Consider the following 22,165-nt stretch of genomic DNA (forward strand, 5'->3'; position numbering starts at 1 on the left):
ACTAGATTATATAATGTATCATTATATAGTACACACACATATATATGTTGTACAATAGGATATATGTTTGTAATATGTTATATGGTTTATGTATCTATTTTGCATATTATGTAGTATATATTATATATATATATGTATAATATGTGTGTACATATATATAATAGTAGACACTTTTGGTAAGTGTTAGCTGAATTTAGTTGGTATAATTCAGCAAACATTTACCAAGTGCCTACTATTATGCAAGGCATTGGGTTAGATACTGAGGATAGTAAGACAAAAAATAGAAATAGAAAGGGTTCTTGCTCTCAAGAAGGGAGAAAACAAGTACTTGCTATGTGTCAAACACTGTGCTTTACAAGTCTTAACTCATTTGATACTTACAGCAGCCTTGGAAGTGGGTGCTATTATCATTTTATAGTTAAGGAAATGAGGCAAACAGAGATTAGAATTCCCCACAATGAAGTGTCTGAGACTTGGAGTTTTGCTGACCCCAGATCCAGGACTCTATTCACCTCTAGAAGCTAGTTACCTATAGTAAAACTATAAAAAGCTAACAATCTAGCTAGAGGAGATATATTTGTATATAGTACTTACACAGACACAAACATGTAGACATAACTGTGAATATATGTATATGTATACACATATTTATACATACAAAATAAATATAAGAAGTTTGATGGGGGAGGGAGTTCATGGAGTCCGAAAAAGCATCAGACATTTAATGGTGCTTGAGGTGAGCCTTGAAGGAAGCTGGGGATTGTAAAATTCAGAACTGAAGAGAAACATTCTAAGTACCAGAGACAGTTCCTGCAGAAAGCCTGGAGATGGGGGTGGGGGAAGTGAAGTGACTTTTGTGGATGAGAAGTCTGTATGAAAGTCAATTCAGCTGCACTGTCAGCATGCATCCCTTTATCCTGGGAATAAGAAGATGATAATTAAATAGCTCTGACCTAAAAGTTACATTTTATTGGGAGATACAGAATATATGCAAATACTAAATAAGTACATGATGATTTGAGAAGGCAGAAAGACCAATCAGTGAGTTCAGAAAGGCTTCCCATAGGAGGTAGCACCTAAGCTGAGCCTTGGATAGCTAGTGGAACAGCAAATGAGCCTGGAGTCAAAAGACTTGAGTTCAACTCTAGCTTTAAAAACCAGCCCTGAAGTCAGGAGGACCTGAGTTCAAATCTGGTCTTAGACACTTAGTACTTCCTAGCTGTGTGACCCTGGACACATCATTTAACCCCAATTGCCTCAACCAAAAAACCAAAAAACAGTAACAAAAACTTGTAGCTGTGTGAACCTAAGTCCCTTCACTTCTTTTTGCCTCAGTTTCCTCATCTGTGCTACTTCCTCCCGGGGTTGCTGTGAGAATCAAATGAGATAATAATTGTGAAGTGATTAGCACAGTGCCTGGCACAGAGTAAGGGCTATATAAATGGCACCTATAATGATGATGAAATTAAGAATTCTGAGGGGGGAGGACAAGCTGGCTATATCTATATCTAGGCACAAGAGTACAATCTGTGCAATTGCATGGAAATGAAGCAATGAAATGCCAAGTTCAGGGAATAGCTAATAGGCCAATTAGTCTGGAACATATAGAGCCTGCAGCGGAGTAGTTTGAAATAAGTCTGGAAAGACAGGCTGGAGCCTGGTTTTGGAGGGCTTTAAAGGCCAAACTATGAGGTTTGTATTTTATCCTAGAGCACATACAGGCACCTACCTCAAAAGCTTGTTGTCAGGGTGAAATGAGACAATACATTTGTAAAGCCCCATGAAAATGTTAGCTACTATTATTACACTGGTGTTAAAGCTACCTATTCAGAATGGGACTGAGGAAGTGCTTGGTCAGGTGAGCTGGGGATTGATACTGGGAAATTCAAGCTGAGTCAGTCAACAAGGAATTAATTCTGGATGCTGTGCTGAGGGGTTGGAATACAAAGAAAGGCAAAAATATGGACCCTGCACTCAAGGAGTTCATATTCTAGTTGGTTAATTCAACTTACGTAAGGAACTAGTTCAAATTTATAAGAATAATCTATTTCCCAAAAGTGGGTAAAAACAGGCAGTTTTCAAGGGGAAAAAAAATCCAAATAATTATTCCAAAAAAAAAATTGTAATTATTGTGAAAAATGTGATTCAGATCACTAATAATTCAGTATATCCAAATTTGTTTTAAATTCAATTCAATTTTACTTATTTTGTCTCCTTCCCACTGTACCTTCAACTGAACAAAAAAAAAAAAAAAGAAAAAAGAAAAGAAAAGAAAACCTTTACAACAGATCAATCAATAAACATTTAATTGGAGTAGCTAGGTAGCTCAGTGGATAGAGCCCTGGGGCTTGCCGTGAAGAAAAGTTGAGTTCAAATCCATCCTCACATACACTCACAAGCTGTGTGATTGTGGACAAGACAATTAACTTCTCTTTGCCTTAATCCCTAAAAAAGGATATGGCAAATTACTCCAGAATTTTTGCCAAGAAAACTCCACGGACAGTGTTGCTGTGCCATAGTTCATAGGGTTACAGAGAGTCAGGAGTGATTGAACAATTGAATAACAACAATGTGCCCAGCACTATGCTAGGAGTACATAGTCAAGGAAAGCAAATTCTGGCATTGGCTATATCCAGAAATTATGTCTCTTACTGCACTTGGAGCCCTTTACCTCTCTCTCAGGAGGTTATGTAACATGCTTCATCTTGGGTCTTTAGGAATTATAGGTAACCATTGCATTGATCAGAGTTCTCTCAAGTTTTATTGATGTGGTTGTTGGGTTTTTGTTTTTGCTTTTTTAATAATGTTTTAATAATGTTAATAATTTAATAATGTTTTAATAATGTTTAATGCTAAATTTTTTTTTGTTCTTAATTCCTTTCATATTGCAGCCAACTATGATATAGAATGGGCTAGGCTTAGGGAATGGGGGAAAGGGGTGAAAGGCAGAGAGAGAAGCCAGTGGATATAGATTCCAGACTTTTTTTTAATAACTGTGTGTGTGCAGGTCAGTGGAACAGATTTAAGGCAGCTATGTGGCTCAGTGGATAGAGGGCTGGGCCTGGGGTCAGGAAAACCTTGATTCAAATTCATCTTCATACATTTATTAACCATGTAGTGGGCAAGTCACTTAACCACTGTCTTACTCAGTTTTCTCAAATGTAAAAGGAGCTAATAATAGTAGCCACTTCCTAGGATTCTTGAGATGTTCAAATGAGATAATATTTTTAAAGTGCTTATCACAGTACCTGGCACATAATCAGTGCTTAATACATACTTGTTTCCTTCTTTTCTTCCTAATTGAGGCAGTTAGGCAGTGTGCTGCCTTGGAGACAGAAAGTTTGAATCCCGCCTTACTAATTGTATAATCTTGGACAAGCCACATAATCTCTCTAAGCCTCAGTTTCCTCATCTGTAAAAAGAGGATAATAATAGCACCTACTTCACAGGGTTGTGAAGATCAACTGAGATAATTACATGTTCAAGTCTTTGCAAAATTTAAAAAATAACGTAATCCAAAAATGACTTTAGAAATAATTATGAGACTTTCAGGTTTATTTGCTTTTATCACAGACCTCTCTGTTGAATTCCACCAACATTTATTGAATGGCTACTTTGGGCAAAGCATTATGGTAGGAGCTGGAAATATAAAGATGAAAAAAGTTAACCAAATATCACTCTCAAAGGTCTTTTAGCCTACTTACTTGTAGGGACATGGCAGTGGGCCCATACAAATATAATGGAAGGCAAAATCTGATAAGCCCAAAGGAGAGTTCCAGACTGGATTTTAGAAGTAGCATGAAGCAATGGATAAAATTTTGGACTTGAATCAGGAAGACCACCTTATACATTTAGTAACTGTATGACCTCTGGACAAACTACTTTATTGCTGTATTACCTTTGTTTCTTGTTCTGTGAAATGTGATACTTGGATTCAGTGACCTGCAAATTCCTTTCCAGCTCTAAATTATGATTTTACAGAAGAAATATGCTTGCCCAGGGAGTAAGTAGCAATGCCAGGATTTGAACTAGCATCCCAAAACTCCAGATTCAGTTCTCTCTCCCTATGGCAGATACGACTCACTGAGTTACTAGGAAGGATAAGAGGAGGCACGTAGATACTCCCTCAGTTACAAGCAGGAAGAATGTTATAGCTGACACAACAGAAAATAAGGAAGTAGTCATCTATTGAATAAAATCTATAAAACTTCCATGGTGCACTTACTTCTTACCACAGCCTCTGCCTTGAGGAGCATTTAAGTAAGTTGGGAAACAAAATAAACCACATAGACACATGTGAAAAATAACCACTCACAGGAAACATTAAACACTAAATACAGAATGAAGGGGATGGGCCACAATGAGGGAGAACTGGAATGGTTGGAAAGGACAACTTGATCTTTATACGTGAGTAGGGATTTGAGAGATGCCCCAAATCAGAGCAGTACTCATTTTCCCTATTAGAATATAAGCTCCTTGAAGGGAAGAACTGATTTTTTTTAACATCCACCATGTTTAGGAGCTGATTAGACCACAAGGCTGTCTTTGCCGGGGCCTGAGTGGGAGTTGGGAAATCAGACAGAGTATGACCATTTTTTGTCACACAACAAGCTGGGCAGGCTGCCAGCCTCAGCCTCTCCTTCACTGTCCAGAATGAATACAAATACAGGCCACATTGGAAACCAAACAAACAAACCTAATTAGCAAAAAGAAAATGTTGTTGGGGGTCAGGGACTGCTTGGGAAGTACAGTTAACTCTGGCTGCAGCCATTGCTTCCACCTCTCCCTAATCTGTTTTAATTAAAGAAAGAAAATAGGAAACAATTTAGGAGCCAAAGGAGTCAGAAGAGCACATTATCCAAAGAAGTTTTCTTTTGGAAAGACAGGCCTGGAGAACCAAGATTGGTGTTTGCTTGTCGTCACTTCTGGTAGAAATGGAAAAAGTTCATGCTTCTAAGTCTTGTTCATTGAACACTCTCCACCCATTTTTGCTTGCCAAGGTGTTTGCCTTTGAGTCTAAACCCTTCTTGTTGTTATGGATGAGGTCCACAAAAATATCATTAGTTTCCTCCATGCATGGAATGTTGTCCCTTTTCACTTTTGCTTTCTGGGATTCCAGACTTCCTTCAAGTTCCAGTTAAAATCTCCCTTCTTCAGGGGTCCTTTCCCCATCCCTGTTGGATTATTTCCACTTTATGTTGCATATAATTTGTTGGTACATAGCTATTTGCATGTTGTCTCTTCCATTAGATTGTTAGCTCCTGGATGGCAGGGATTGTATTTTACTTTCCTTTGTATCTTCAGTATTTAGCACATAGTAGGTGCCTAATAAATAAATGTTTATTCATACTGCCTTATGATGATAAGATGACACGATCATAGAGGTAGACCTAAAAAAGTTTCTAAATATTATCTTATCCACATCTCCATCATCCCAATTTATGAGCGAATGTATTTATATTGTGGTTTTTCTAAGTCAATGTGAAACCTTCAGGGATCCTATAAGGAGAGTGTGTGTGTGTGTGTGTGTGTGTGTGTGTGTGTGTGTGTGTGTGTGTGTGTGTGTGTATTCAAATAGCAGTGGGGAAGAGGTGTATATATATATATGGTTTAGTAACACATACACCTCTTCCCCACTGCTATTTGAATTTTTTTTTTTTTTTTTTTTTTTTTTTTTTTTTTTTTTTTTTTTGGCTAAAGCAATTGGGGTTAAGTGACTTGCTCACACAGCTGGGATGTGCTAAGTGTCTTAGGTTAGATTCAAACTCACGCCCTCCTGACTTCAGGGCTGGTGCTCTATCCATTGTATGCTATTTGAATTTGATGCCTTTTTTTTTTTTTAAGAAGTTCAGGAAAGCAAGAGCTCTCTGTAGGCTGGTGTCATCCAGCATCATTTCATGGCAGAGGTATTGATAGAACCTGGCCTTGGGATCTCTGGATGTTTTTGATAGGTGGGAAAAAAAAGTGTTTCTATATTTTTCTTGAGTGGTTTTCTTGGTATGGGGAGTGGGATGGAGTGGGAGCAGAGAGCATCCAAGGACTGGTAAAAAGCTCTCTCCATTTGCTGAGGTAGACCAGAGGATGTTTGAACCAGTTCCAATCTTAGCAGTAATGGACTATTCTGGGCTTAGTCCCAGAGTGTGTAGATGGCACTTTGGACATTAGTGTTGGCAGTGAGTAGGCACAAAGTTAAAACACTTCTTGGTAAGAGGAGGTTTTTCCATCTTTGGCTGAGGTTTAGTGGAAAGAGTCAGAGGATTTGAATTTAAATCCTGACATACCTACTCTTGAGTTTTTTGGCCCCAGGAAGGCCATTTTCTCATCTTGTATTTTGTTTATTAATGTGTAAAATAAAGAGATTAGATGATCTCTACTGTCCCTTCTAACTATAAAAACTTTGATCTCACGAGCTGATATCCTGAAGAACTGTCTAAATTATCTTTTTTTTTTCTTGTTTTGGAGCATTGTTTGGTCAAATGTGGTTTCTATAAATAAGTCATTAACTAAGAGTTGACAATGTTTTATAACACAAAGATATTTATTATAATGGTATTATCAGAAAAGAAGTTTGACCTATATAACACCTTTCTTTCTTAAGAGTTCTTAGCTCTTTTACCCATTATCACATTAATTTTTTGAGAAGGAACAAAACCACCCTGTTATATAGATAGACATGTAGAGGTTAAGTGATTGGCACTAAGTTAGTCACTCATTAGAACAAAGTCCCTAGCCACTGATATAACTATTTCCTCTTTGTTTCTCAGTCATGGTCACAGTTCAGATACAAGGCTTATCCATATTCAATTTTGCAGTTTGGGTCTGAAAAACAATTGTTGTTTACTTACGAATGACTCTTTATGACCCCAATAAGGATTTTCTTAGCAGAGATACTGGAATGGTTTGCTGCGGTTTTTTTTTTCCAGTTCATTTTACAGATGAGAAAACCAAGGCAAGCAGGGTTCAATGGCTTGTCCAGGGTCACATAGCTAAGAAGTATTTAAGTCTAAATTTGAACTCAGGAAGATGAGTCTTCCTGCTTTCAGGCCCAGTGTTCTATCCACTATACCACCATGCTGCCCATAGAGTAATATTTAGTGTTACTCTACAGGAAGCTTTAATAGTGTCTGGATATTGCTGTGCTGTGTACTGTTAGTGTCAAACTCAGGTACAAATGGCTCCCTAAAACTGGCATGTTGACTTAGAAAACAACAAATTAGCATCAGCTCTGTTATATTTTATTTTGTTAAGCATTTTCTGATAATATTTTAATTTAGTTCTGGCTGTGAGTCTGACACTTCTGCCATATACAACTCAAATAGCTGGTGTTGTAACAATGCAGAAAACTACATTGTTGGCTAGATGTTACAGTATAAGAAACAGTAATATCTGGGGGCTAAAATACAGGAAACTAGAACAATCTCTGGGTGTTAATGTGCTGCATATAATATGAGTGTTCTAGGGTCATTAGTCAATATAGAGGTTACTGTTTAGGGAAAGTGAAATAATGCTTTGGGACCTGGGAGTTACTGTTCTGGGAGCAGTTATAATAAATTGCTTTAGGGTTAAAAGTGCAGAAGGCATTCATAAGATCTGAATGTTTCTGTGTAGAAAACCGCAATAATTGCTGTGTCTTTCTAAGCAAATAAAATAGAACTCAGTTTACACACACCTTTCCAGGAATACATCTGTTATAAAAAACTACAAATATTTTTGGAAAGAGGTAGAGAAGATGAAGACTCAGTCAACCATTCTTTCTTTTTACTTTTCTCTCTTTCTCTTTCTCTCTTCCTCTCTCCCTTCCTTCTTTCTTTCTTTTTTCCTTCCTTCCCTTTCCTTCCTTCCCTCCTTCCTTCCCTTTCCTTCCTTCCCTTTCCTTCCTTCCCTTTCCTTCCTTCCCTCCTTCCTTCCCTTTCCTTCCTTCCCTTTCCTTCCTTCCCTTCTTCCTTCCCTCCTTTCTTCCTTCCCTCCTTTCTTCCTTCTTTCCTTCCTTCCTTTCTTCCCTCATTCCCTTCTTCACTCTTTCCCTCCTTCTTTTTCTCTTTCCTTCCTTCCTTCCCTTCTTTCTTTCCTTCCCTCCTTCCTTCTTTTTATTCTTCTTTCCTTCTTTCTTTTCATTCTTCCTTCTTTCCTTCCTTCCTTCCTTTCCTCCTTTCTTCTTTTCATTCTTCCTTCCTTCCTTTTTCTCCCTTCCTTCCTTTTTCTCCCTTCCTTCCTTCTTTCCCCCTTTCTCTCTTTCTTCCCTTCTCCCTCCCTCCTTTCCTTCCTTCCTTCCTTCCTTCCTTCCTTCCTTCCTTCCTTCCTTCCTTCCTTCCTTCCTTCCTTCCTTCCTTCCTTCCTTCCTTCCTTTCTTTCTTTCTTTCTTTCTTTCTTTCTTTCTTTCTTTCTTTCTTTCTTTCTTTCTTCCTTCCTTCCTTCCTTCCTTCCTTCCTTCCTTCCTTCCTTCCTTCCTTCCTTCCTTCCTTCCTTCCTTCCTTCCTTCCTTCCTTCCTTCCTTCCTTCCTTCCCTCCCTCCTTCCTTCCTTCCTTCCTTCCTTCTTTGCTTCCTTCCTTCTTTCCTTTCTTCCTTCCTTCCTTTCTTTCTTTTTTTATTCCTTCCTTCCTTCCTTCCTTCCTTCCTTCCTTCCTTCCTTCCTTTCTTTCTTTTTTCCTTTCCTTTCTTTCTTTTCTTTCTTTCTTGCAGTGGTCATGGTCCCTTGGCTCACTCAAGGGGTCTCCAGGCCAAAAAGAGTGTATGATCCTTTGTTGAACGTGCTACATTGGTGTAAGTTACATTTCCCTGTTTTTCTTCAGCATTCCCTTGTCAGCTCTTGGGCATATATATATACTCTCAGATCTTCTGGTGAGGTGACATTGAAGTTCCCTGGGATCCTCTCTTTTCTTCCTGCCAGTGCAGAAGGAACAGCCAAGGTTTCACCCCCTGAGGTGAAAGCTGAAGATTTATGTCGTTGTCTCTCCTCATTGCCCTTGAGCTATATCCTGACTTGAGGCGGTTTTATTGCTATGGCTTATTTTTCAGTCTCAGGCTTAGCTGTAGACTTGCTATCTTTTTGAAATTGCCCCGTCCCCGCTGCATTTGGGTCTAGCACCCTGCATAGCCCTCTGATTACAAAGTAGAGCCAATCTAATTAGCTGGCAAGCATTCCTGGGTCCTATTACTGTGTGGAGGAGGTTACATGAGTAACAGAAGACAGGGTTTCTTCCCTTGAAGAAGAAAGCATTGTATTAATGATGACAAGACTAGAGGATTATGGAAAATAAGCTTGGTGTGATGGTGGTTGTAGAGAAAGTCTGAACAGTGGGACCTTGAAGTCTAGGTTGAGGAACTTAGACATGGGAGAGCTTGATTCAATTTAGTAAACATGTATTAGTCATCTGATATGTGCTAGTTAGAGGAGGCAGAAAATTTTAAAAACAACACTGCAAAACCCAGTTTCTGCCCCCAGGATCTTAGAGTCCACTAAGGGAGTGTGACATGAACAAATAATTGAACTACAAGGTCAGATAGGGGGACAAAGGAGTGATTCAAGCAAAGTGCTCTGAGAAAAATCGAGGAGGGAGGGAACATTTTCAATTGAGGTAACAAAGAAAAAGATAAAGAAGGGAGGGAGGGACAATTACGTGGCTTCCATGCAGAACAACAGTAGAACTACTTGGTTTTCTCATCCTTAAAATGAGGGAGTTGCACCTCTGAGATTCCTTCTATTTCTCCACAATGCTCAAGAGCTCAGTGTTGCAATTTTTTCTCATCTTCTCGTTCTGACCCTGAAATATGTTGGTGTCACATTAGAGTTTAGAGTGGCTGTTTGGGGGGGCAGGACTAGGAATTTAGATAAGCAAATGAACTAGATAAGTCTAGACAAGAAAGGGGTTCAGGTCAGGAGGTCATCACAAGTGACATCAGAGAACAGTTATGAGCCCCCCTCCTAGGGCAGAGGTTGTTTTCACTTTGCTATTTTTATCCTTTCCACTTGATGTGGGCTGCTCTCAGCTCTCAGATGTTGTTTACGGCCAAGGTTAGAGAGAGAAAAAAGACCTTTGGATGAATCTTGCTCATGACTAAAGTAGAAATGTTAGAATTGTGTTAAAAATAGGGACAATATAGGATTTAAATAGTATGAAGATAGGACCTTCCAGACTCTTTTGATCACAGTTGATAACTGAGTAGGGCTTGTGTCCATGACAATTAAGACAAGGAGAACTCTTTGATATTAGAGCTAATTATTCAGTTCAAGTATTTTCTAAATAATCATTCATTTTTATATAACAGTTTGAGGTTTTCAAAGTACTTTACATGCATTCTTTCAATTGATCCTTAAAGTAATTCAGTGAGATAGAGATGTCCAATATGATTGTTTCTATTTTACAGTTGAGGACACTGTAAAGTTAAGTGACTTGATCAAAGTCATCTGACTGGTGACCAAACTTGGACTTCAACTGAGTTTTGCCTCCCAATTCAACATTCCTTCTACTACCCCAAATGTTACTTCTCTGCTCTGTGCTGGGGATACAGGGAAGCACTTATTAAGGAACATGGGTATAGAAGGTACTTAACAAATACTGGTTAATTGATTGTTCTAGCACCGTTCTTATAACAAAATGAAATAGTCTCTGCCCTCAAAGAACTTAATTTTTTATCGGGGAAACGACATATACAAACATAAGGACTTATAAAAACATATTCAAGAGCAAAGGAAAGAATTTTTTGGGCAGGGAGATGTATGCATCTGTCAGGGTCTGGGGAGAAGTCAGGGAAAAATCTCATGAAGAATGTGCTCTAAAGGAGGTTAAATATTCTCATAGGTGGAGACAAGAAATAAGTGCATTCCATGCAGAAAGGCACAAAGTGGAACATAATGCCATATGTATTCTTCTTGTTGTTGTTCCTTCATTGGGAACAGAAAGAAGGTCAATTTGAGAGTGAGTGAAGGAGAATAATTTGTAATAAGGCTGGAAAGATAGATTGGAGCCAGGCTGTGAAAAGCTAGAAGTACTCTGAAATGTTTATTAAATGAATAAATATAAGAGATAAATGTATTCATTGCCTTCAAGGAGTAATAGTCTTGCTTTGTAAATAATGTTAAGGGAGAGACTGCTTCTTAGTTATTTTTTCATATCCCATGAAGATTTGTTGAATCGTCTTAGAGAATAATTAAGTGCAAAGCTGTAGGGTAAAAAATATCAGGAAAACCTGGGAAGATCTGGATTGAAATTCTATGCTGAAATATGCTGGCTGTATGACTGACTTTCGGAAAGTTACAAACCTCTCTGTCCCCCTGGAAAAGCTAACAAGCTGAGAAAGTTCTAGAGCATCTGTCATTGATACCTATTTGAAGAATTCCTTATAGGAATTCCCAGGGAAATCACAAGTCTGGACAAATATTAAAAAGCTTTGTGGATCTTGACTAGAAATAGAATAAATTTTTTCCTACAGAAAAAATAGTGATACATCATTGCAGGCTTGTGTAGTTAGAAAGAGCCTTCATCTGTTTTAGCAGAGAAGCTGTGTGGTTGTTAAAGTTTTGAAATATAAAAGGGAGGCCCAGAGAACTAAAGCTGAAGAGTTCTAACTAGATGGTGAAGGAAATGGGGACTCACTGTACTTTGTTTAGCAAAGGAGCAGCACAATATAAATCATGTTCTACATGTTACTGTTCTGCTGGTAGTGTGGTTTGGAAGAAAAAAGATCTAGGACATATAAGACAAGGAAGTAGAAGAAAGTAGAAGAGGATCCCTAAAGGATTAGATCTAGAACTGGGAAAGTTCAGTGAATTATAAGAAGAGACTATCCCTAGTCCTAATGCTTCAGAGATAGCTCTTGGAATTTGGCAGCAGAACAAAAGAGACGAGGAAATAGGTGGAGAGGACAGCAGAGTTAAGAGGGGATATTTGTTTGACCTTATTTTTAATGTGAGGAAATCCAGGCATGTTTATTTGTCAGATAGTTGAAATACTGGAGAAGAAAGGGATTAATTATTAAATTGAGGTCCTGGTGGAAGTGGGAAGAACCAATTAATTCATGTTATTGAGAAATTGAAAATTATAATATTGGGGAAAAGTTAATAAGGAACCCAAAACTTCAAGCACCAAAGTGCATTCTTCACACTTAGAGACAACCTACTAACCATGATTGGCTGCCATATCAGCCTCTTGTAACAGAGATTATACTAAGTTTGTGGATAGCTACTTACCCCAGGGATGGTAGACATTCACATCAGGATCTTGTAGTCAGCATTTGGGATGAGTTCCTACTGGGTACTTTGTGCACTACAGAAGTCTTGTGGAGTATAGATACAGTTCACAGTGATGGCTGGTATGATTTCTGTATTCACCACAAGATTTTATGAATAAAAATTTTTTAAATACTTCATTATATTACTTCTGAAGATAACCTCGAATAAATAATATGAGCTTTTGACTATTACCACCGTCTTTCCTACTACTGCTTGCATCTTCAACAGTTGAAGCAGGCGCCGGCACAGGGTGGACCGTTTACCCGCCATTGGCAGGAAATCTAGCCCATGCTGGAGCCACAAAGGTTACATCAAATTTCTAGGTGGAGATAATCCCTATGTAAAAATAAGGCAGAACAAATCCATTATTTAGGAGTGACATTAAAAAAAAAAAAAAATCAGAGTGCATCCAGAGGAATATGGTTAGGATCGTGAAAGTACTTGAGATGATGACATAGGAAGATCTTTTGAAGGAATTGGGCATGTCATAGCTATCTTCAAGTTTTTAGGGGACTCACACACTAAAGGGATCAGCTGGGTTCTGTTCAGCTATAGAGGGTAGAATTGTTACCAGTGGATGGAAAGTGTGCCTAGAAATAAGGAAAAACTTACCACCAACTATTTATCTCAAAGTGAAATGGGCTCCCTTGACAGGTAGTTATTTCCCTTTTGGAGGAGCTTTCCAAGTTAAAAATTGGGTGGCTGCTTGTTCCATATGTTGGAGATGGCATTTTTCTGCAGGGCTCAGTTAGATTAGCCCTTGAAGCTCCATTCTAATGATGACATTTCAACTTTCTGATAGATGGCTAGAAGTGTATGCCATAGATTCTTGGCAGGTGGTATGGTGGGAATTGTCCCCAAAGGAGTAAATGTGAACTGGAATGTTTCATGCTGTGACTCTCAGAATAATTTTATTTCTATTCTCTCTTTTAGAATGGCAACAAAGACAACATGGACATGTTGGGTACTGATATCTGGGCTGCCAATACCTTTGATTCTTTCCGGTAAGCTTATATTTCTTCTGATTTTAGGAGAAAGTGATATTTTTCTGTTCTCCGTCTTCTGGCCCCCTTTATGTAATTAATTTAGTGCTTTGCATTCAGATATTCAACTTGCTTCATTTCCCTCTTGTCCTAGCAAAGATATATGACCTCTCTCTCAAGTCCTTTCTAACACTGATATTTTGTGAGTTGGAGTTTAACTTTTTACTGCTCTTATGATTCCCGGGGGGGGTAGGCTGGTGCTGAGTAGAAGGGACAGGCTCAATAGGAAGCATAGCAAGGACCTAGAAGAAGGAGGAAAGAAAAATTAGAAAGGACATAACATGTAGATGAAGAGAGTCAAGTCAGGGAGAAAAAGAAGTAGAAGCAAAAAGAAAAAAATAGAAAAATAGGATGTAGATGAAGAGGAAAGGGAGAGAAGAAAAGAAGGGAAAAAAGCAACAGCAAGTTGTGGGGGGTTTTGAAAAGATATCTTTAAGCTTTCCCTGTTTTCTTTGGGCAATCTAAAGTATTTTCTATACCTACTGGATTCTGTTTTGAAAGACTGATCACAGGATCATTGAATATAAGAACTATAAGGAATTTTACCTATTGTGTACTCATATTACATGTAAAGAAATTGAAGTCTACCACATAGTAACTTGTCTAAGATCACATAATAAATGACAAAACTAATACTTAAACCCAGGTCTTCTGACTCCAACTTAAATGCTTTTGTAATATTTAACGTCTTTATTAAGTTCCTACTACCAGCAAAACACAAAGATAAAAAAATCACACAGGTTCAGCTCTTAAGGAATTTGAAGACATGTAAATAACTAATACAAAAGAAAAAATGATAAATGCAAAGGAGAAATAAAAAGTAATATAAGAAATTTGAGAAAGGAGATGTCATTTGCATCAGGGGGAAAGAAAGTTCAAGAAAGATAGAGGTAACATCAAAGTTGGGCTTGGAAGAAAAGGAGATCTCTTTAACTTACAAAGACTTGTTGGAAAATGGTTCTTGGTATGGCACATGGCAGAACAACTGCAGAAGACAAAATGTCTATTTTTACTAGAATTTAAAAAATATGAAGATGAGGACTATAAACTAAAAAAATAATGTTGGAGCCATATTGTCGGGTATTGATTGCCAAGATCAAGAGTTTTTACTTTACTCATTAGATAATGAGAGCTACATAAAGTTTTTAAGTGGAGAAATGATCTGAACAATGAATGTAAAAGATTATTTAGGCTGCTGTATAAAGAGTGGATTAGAGAAGAAATTTATTGCTGGTGGAATGCCCTTTAAAAAGCTTCTGTAATCTCCTTCATGCCCATTCTGTAGCCTGCATTCAGTTAAGGCAATAATCTAGTCCCTCTATAATTCATTGGGCTGTATCTGTCATTTTCTTTTTCACCCTTTAATGGTTCAATATGGGACCTGCAAACCCAGTTCCACAGGAAAGTCTGAAATGTCTGCAAACATCCTGTCCTACAACATGGAATGAGAAGAGAAAGGAATTTTCTTGTGGGATTTTAATATATATATATATATATATATATATATATATATATATATATATATATATATATATATATATATATATATATATATATATATATATATATTAGGGAAAAAGGGAGCATGAGAGTGTTGTAGGCAATCCTAAAAGACTTTTTTCCCCCTGGCTTCTCATGAGAAATGAAATTAATTGTGCTTCCAGGAAGGAAAATCACATCTGTCCCTTCCCTCTGGAGTTAAGAGTTGGCAAGCCTATCTAAATCTTACCACTTTTCCAGTGATAAGCTCAACTTTTCTTCACTAACTATTCCAGTTCTTACCAATTTTCCCATCCCTCCTTTCTGAACTCTCAGAGCATGTGATCTGTCCTACACATTTTTGGTTTTGATCATTCTGCTTGATTGTGCATGGTAATTTATTGTCCTGTAGGACTTCAGAACTTTAATGGTTGTTTGAGGGTCATCGGAGGTCAGCCTTTTAATTGTTTCATGTGAATTAATCTTGTGCCCCCATGAAAAAGATCATTAAATGCATTTCAGAATGCTTAGATGAAGAGTAGCCTGGGCTTTAGAAAGCAGGTGAAGAATTTGGGAAACTGATCCCAAACTTGACACAAGCTTAAATGTAATTAATTTTTCAGTTATCTGGACATGTTAGGGCTCACTCTTTGCAAGGCAAAATTCCCTAATATCTTCTTAGATTGCATTAGTGATGGTTTCATCATTCAAAAGGTAGGGGAGACAAGAAGGGGAAAATCTATCTTGTATCTATCTAATTCTCACTATCAGTTTGTTTGTCTGGTTGGAAATTATTAGAATATTTTAGGGCAGTGAATACTTTTCCTCTATAGTTTGTGACAGGGTCAAGGGTATGTGCCTCTAAAATGTATCCTAGATTTCGGCAAAGCAAATTTAAAAAGGTTTCGAAGAGGAAGAGTTAGGGTAGACTTAATGCTAAACAGGAAAAGGTATTCCAAGAGGAATGGGGCACTCCCAAAAGTGAAATTCTGAAGATTCTGAGGAAGACAAATCCAGTGAAGAGGAAAAAAGAGTCATTGTCTGAGGAGAGTGATGTGGACACACAGGAAACTCATCAAGCAACTTAGATTTTTAAATTACAAATACAGAAGACAGGAAGCAAGGACAAGTAACAGGATTAATTTAATTAAGAAATTTTGGAGTATGTCATGAATCTATAAAAATAGTATCCATAGTGCTAAAATTAAGAATGAATTAAAGTTGTCAAAGGAGCCTAAGTACAACCAAAAATGTGAATTGTAGCTAGTTTTTTGTTGTTTATTTTATAGCTATAGAAAATGTTTGAAGGGGAAGAATAAGACCACCACTCAGAATGGAAAGACTGATGATAACTGACAGAGAACATAGTTCTTGTTTCTTCCTTCACGTCAGTTTTTTCCCCCTGGCAAAGAGGGGAAATGATAGAACCAAATACAGTAATGTTTGTTATTTAGTCATTTCCAGTCATGTCTGACTCTTCATGTCCTCTTTTTGGGGTTTTGTTGGCAAAAATACTGGAGTAGAGTGTCATCTCTTTCTCTAGCTCATTTGACAGATTAGGAAACTGAGGCCTATAGGGCCTTTTACTTGCCCAGGGTCACACAGCTAGTAAGTGTCTGAGGCTACATTTGAATTCATCTTTCTTGATTCCAGTCCTACTATTCTATCTGCTGTACTACCTAGATGCCCCAAATAGAACAAATAGCAAGAGATTATTTAGTTGCCCTTGATGATTTCAATTCACCTGGTCTTTGTGAACTATACCTTCCAGATTGAAAAAATTAAGGGATGTGATTTCTCTGTCCCTCACTTGCAGATTTTTTTTTTTTAAATAACAGCTTGAAATTGGGCAAAGTGCCTAAGGAGTGGAGAAGGACAAATGCTCTATCAAATTTCAAAAAAGGGAAGAGAATAGTCTGAAAGCAATAGAACATAGAGCTTGAAAAAATTTAAAATAAATCATTAAGACAAACATTTGGCAAAAAAAAAAAAAAAAGCATATTGATAACTTCATCCTACTTAATGTCAATCTAGCAAAAGAAATGGTGATTACAAAGAATTGGCATAAATTTGTCAAGAGAAGGGCATACTTTATTTCCTTTTTTGACAGAACTTCTAAAATAACCTAGATTTTGGCAAAACCTTTAATAAAATATAATCATTTTTGTAGAAAATATGAAGAAAAGATTAAACAATAATGCAACTAGATGGATTTGCAATTGTTTGAATGACCAGATTCAGAATATTAATTAGTGGTGCAGGGAGGTCTCTAGTGAAATGTTTGGCCTTGAGCTGTTTAACATTTTTATCTGTGATTTGGATAAAGTTAGAGATTGCATGCTTATCAGTTTGCAGATGACACAAAACTGAGACACAGAATAGGAAAAAAATAATTCTGCTAGATTAAAACACAAAGTTCAATCTAGAAGGATGAATTTCAGTAGAAATAGATGTAAAATTTTCTCCTTGGGTTAAAAAACTAATCTCATATGGAATATTCATAAGTATAAAACGAGGAAAATATGGCTAGATTATACTTTTGGGGGGGTGAAAGATCTGAGGGTTTTAGTGAGTCACAAGTTCAGCATGAGTCATTATTATTATAGGGTATTCCAGAAAGCTGATGTGATCTTGGGCTACATTAAAAGAAGCATAATTGGCACTATCACTTACCCCTCTTATCCTGAATACTATCCTATTTATTTAACCTAAGATTCTATTAGCATTTTTGGCCACCATGTCCATAGTGATGACTCATGTTGTGTTTTTAATGTATTAAAACCTTTAGGTAATTTTATATTAATTGTGGTATACTTTTATATCCTCAATCCTGTGACTTTTAGAGTGTATTTTTAATCACTATTTAATACATTGCATTTAAATCTATTTCATATCATCTTGTTAAATATGGTCCAACATTCTAACCCATCAACATCTTCAAATACTTATTCTATCATTTAATGGTTCATGTCTCTGGCATGCTAACTATAACTTCAGCCTACTTAATGACAATTTTCTTGTACAAAATAGATTCAAAGGTAGCATCTTTCTATATCCCACTTAAATATGTCTTTTAAATCAGAATCAGTCTATTAATTACTAGTTATTAAGTTCAATCATTCTACTAGTTCTGAATTCTAATTTTTATCTTATCTTTCCATGTTGTATATAGTATTGTTAGACCATGCCAAATGTCTGCTGAAATTCAGGTATTCTTTATCTGGGGTTGTTTATTTACCAGTTTTGCTTTTTATCAGGCATTAGACATATCCCGTCTCTGGTGTACCACAAATTCACTAATAGTGACTCAGCAACATTCACAAGATTTTTCATTTGCCTAGTATGTAATTTTCCAAGATTTGATGATGATTTAGAATTATTGAGGATTTTGCAAAGCCTTTAAAAAAAAAATCCTCACTTATCTTGGGTTTTAATTTCCAATTATCCACTTATGCACTAGACTTCTCAGCCTGAAGATAAGTCTATTTAGTAAAGGTAACAAGAATCAAAATAAGAGATGAGTAGTCCTACCTTCTCTCCGTAATCCACAATCCATGATCCTTATCACCATCTCATTCAACCTTAGCTGAATCCTTTCTGTGACTCTCTTCAAACCACAAACATAGCATTAAAGGTCATTTCAGTTGCCATTAGAATTTATTCTGTCTCAAGTTCTGGACTTTAGCATTCTCTGACTCCCTTTCGAGAGGTTGCCAGCTCTTTGTAATACACCATGAAAGAATGGTTTTTATAATTAGACCTTATACTAAAATAACTCAATTTAACTAATCAAGCTTTTATAATCAATCAGCGAGTATTTATTAAGTACTAACTATGATCTAGGCTTTGTGCTAGATAAAAATATATGGATATGATACATACATACAGATAGATGGATAGATAGATAGATAAAAAGAATAAAGCAATCTTTATTCTCAAAGAGCTTATATTTCAAGAACCTATTATTATTAAACACCAGAAGGAGTAAAAACAGCATGGACACTACTCTTTAGGAGCAACTGGGGAGAAAAAAGACATACAAGCGTGAAATAATAGGTGAAGAAGATAATATATAAGAACTGAAATGTGTGATATGGTCCCTTCAAGTACAGGTTGATACAATCAGGAAACATTAAAAAGATTAGAGAAAGGGTTGTTTGATATGGGCCGGACTCGTAAGGGAAAGTAGAATTTCTCAGAGATTCACAAGAACCTCACAGACATCCTTTCATTCAGCTCCCATAAGAGGCAGAGTTTTCAGATGTGATGAAACTGAGTCAGAAACGATTTAATCCATTATCAATGACCAAAAATAAGTATCTTTTCCACAAAATAAGATAAATTGGAAGGAAAAATAAAGCCATCAAAGTGATACATATTCATTGCAAAAATGAATTATTTTTAAAAAAAAGAAAGTCCAGTTAGGTGCATCTTAGGGGAGAATATATCCCCTCCTGCCTTGCTCAAAGCAAAAGCAGTGACTCTAACTGCTCAGCTCTACTTCTACGTTTCTGTAGATGGGCCTGCTGGGATCAGCAGAGGCCCATCAGACTCTCCTCTACACCTCCTTTATGGATTCATAACTCCCTGGCCAAGTCATGGTTCACCTGAGTTCACCTAGGAGTAGCTGTCTATATTGGAGGAATATTGCCATCTCGTGGCTTTGTCTAGAAATTGCATCTTATGAGGAGAAAATCTGAAATACAGGGCTATGCAAGGGTCGGTATTGTCAAATTATCAGTGCATGTTTTAAAAAATAAAAAGCTTTAAAAATTTTAAAAAATAAATTGCACCTTCCTTTAAGCTTATCTTGGAGCAAGAGCACAAAAATTGGAAATTCCATCCAGTACCAGAAGTCTGGTGAGAAATCCATCCCACTGGAAAGAATGCTGCCACCAAGGACCCGCTATTTCAGAACAGACCATTCCTCCTGCACAGATTGCAAAAGCTGCTAATAGTTTGCCTAGCCCTGGGACACTGATCTGCATATCAGACATTTGTGCAGAGTGGATGATGAGTCCAGGGTTCCCTGCTGCTAGAGAAACTAGAGAGGGTGTTTGGAAGGCTGTAATGGCAGTGCATTAGAGAATACTTATTATGAAGTCAGAAGGACTCCTCCCTGATTCTTACTATACCTCTGTGACAGAGGGCAAGGCGTTTAACTTCCATGAATCTCAGTTTCCTCATTTGTTAAAAATAATAATAAATAAAGATGATGTGCTGAACTAGGTTTGGGGTGGACTCTAACTCGATGTCTCTGACTTTACACCTGCCTTGAACCCAGCGTTTGCAAGGTGAACTTTCCTTTCTCTCTCCCTTTGCCCTTGTTGTTCCTATTATCTGTTCCTTTCTTGCCTTCTTCACCTCTCAAACTTCAGCTCGAGCACCACCTTTTCCAGTGAAACCTTCCTGATTATCCCAGCCTGAAGTAATCTTTATTTCTTCTCTGAAATCTTGTAAGCCTGGCCAGTGTAGCTGACAGACTATTGTACCTACTAGAGCCAGGAAGACCTGGATTCAAATCATGCCTCAGATACTTTCCAGATGTGGGACCCTGAACACTCAATCTCTCCGTCTGTTTCATTTGTAAAAGGTACATTGTAATAGCTCCGACCCCACAGCTATTTAATAACTGTCTTTTATTGATTGATTTTGGGGATAGCTAGAGGCTAGAGGACCAGGCCTGGAGTCAGGAAAACATGGATTCAAATCCAGCCACAGACAATAGCTTTCTGATCCTAAGTCGTTTAACCCTGTTTGCCTCGGTTTTTCCATCTGTAAAATGAGCTAGAGAAATTACTCAAACATTTTTCCCAAGAAAACCCCAAAGGTGGTCACAAAGAGTTGTATACAACTGAAAAACATTGATTTATTTAACATGTCTTATAAAGTCATCTTGTTATTCTTGTAATCTTACTTGTCACCACTACAGCTTATTAATTCCCTTCCTAAAATGAAATGAATACTCAGAAATGAATACAGTCCTCTAGATATGATGTGAACAGGGCAGAAATATAGCAGCACCATTACTTCCTAATCATGCAAATTATTCCTTTCTTCAATCTGCCTGTAAAATTACATTAATTTTTTTGGTTGCCACATCACATTTGTTATATTTGATTTGCCTCAAGGCCTTCTATGTATTGCAGAAGGACTCATGTTTAAAAGAATAAATGGACCAATTTCCAAGATTTGGAGAGCAGCATTAATCTCACTTGAGTAGGATTGAAACTGCTGTAGGAATACTTATTAAGTTGATTTCTTAGACCAGAGGATATACTGGAAGATCTTCAGTGAAGGAACCTAGATATATCATGCTATATTGTTGTTTTCTTTATAGAATAGGTGGATAAAGCAGCATTTACAATGGTGATGTTAGTGTAAATGTATTCCTGAAATAATGGATGCTCCCATTCATCCTGGGTACCCACACACTTACCCAAGACTAAGATCATTCAGTGGTGATCTTATGTAGTTGAAGAGCTGCAGAGTAGTTTGTAGTTAGACCAGGGAAGAATAGAAGAAAATGTAAAGGGCTCCAACTACACAGAGAATAATAGAGGCAGCAAGATTGAACTTGAAGCCATGTTCATCTTAATAGACATTTATTAGACATCTTCTGTATACCTGGAGAGGTGCTTGAAATACAAAAATAGAAATCAATTCTTGCTCTTCAAGGGAGAGATATGTGCCAACTTAATAGACATTTATTAGACATCTTCTGTATACCTGGAGAGGTGCTTGAAATACAAAAATAGAAATCAATTCTTGCTCTTCAAGGGAGAGATACATGCATGCAAATGAATATAATCGGGAAGATCAAGGAATGCTACATAGTGGAGATGGCTCAAGCTGATCCTTGAAGACAGAGTCAGAGATGACAAAGGAATCATTCCAAGCATTAAGGAGTGTAGCGAGCTGTTGTCTCCAGAAGCTGCTGGATCGCTCTCTGGGAAGAGATCTGCTGTGTCTACTCAAATCTCTCAGACAGATTCTTCTTCCTGTAACGAACCGTTGTCTCCAGGCAGTTGCTGTTAACTCTTGTCCAAAGAAGTGACTTCCCTTCCTGCAGAGAGCCCCGTCAAGCCTGATGCAATTCAGAGTCTTCTCTTCTTCCTGGATTGCTGTCCTCTTTATCCTCCCAGAGAATGGGCGTGGGATAATGCAAGGGCTTCTGGGAAGAACCACTTCAGCCAATGGGCTTGCTCCTTCTACCAAGTCAACCTGAGTTCTCACCTTGTAACTATCCAGACAACCTCAGTTCTCACTTAGTAATCCTAACATCTCCCCCTTTCTTTTGATTTAGAACATAGGACAGTCATGACCTTGAAACATAAATCCATCAATATGGGAAGTATTACAGATAATTACATAAATTACATAAGCACATAGTAACATAGTAACATAACACAT

At 37.4% G+C, this 22,165-nt stretch overlaps 1 protein-coding gene across 10 annotated transcripts in view; it reads left to right on the forward strand.

The window, feature by feature from the left end:
- CTIF (cap binding complex dependent translation initiation factor) overlaps window positions 1–22,165 on the forward strand; it is a 486,242-nt gene that overhangs the window by 163,099 nt on the left and 300,978 nt on the right. For all 10 annotated transcript variants that reach the window (XM_074279342.1, XM_074279337.1, XM_074279344.1 and 7 more), the window contains one exon: window positions 13,164–13,234. In XM_074279342.1, the coding sequence (XP_074135443.1) occupies window positions 13,164–13,234 (71 nt within the window). The remainder of the gene's footprint in view (window positions 1–13,163; window positions 13,235–22,165) is intronic.

This window comes from Sminthopsis crassicaudata, chromosome 1 (genome assembly GCF_048593235.1).
Source record: "Sminthopsis crassicaudata isolate SCR6 chromosome 1, ASM4859323v1, whole genome shotgun sequence".
Taxonomy (NCBI): Eukaryota; Metazoa; Chordata; class Mammalia; order Dasyuromorphia; family Dasyuridae; genus Sminthopsis; species Sminthopsis crassicaudata.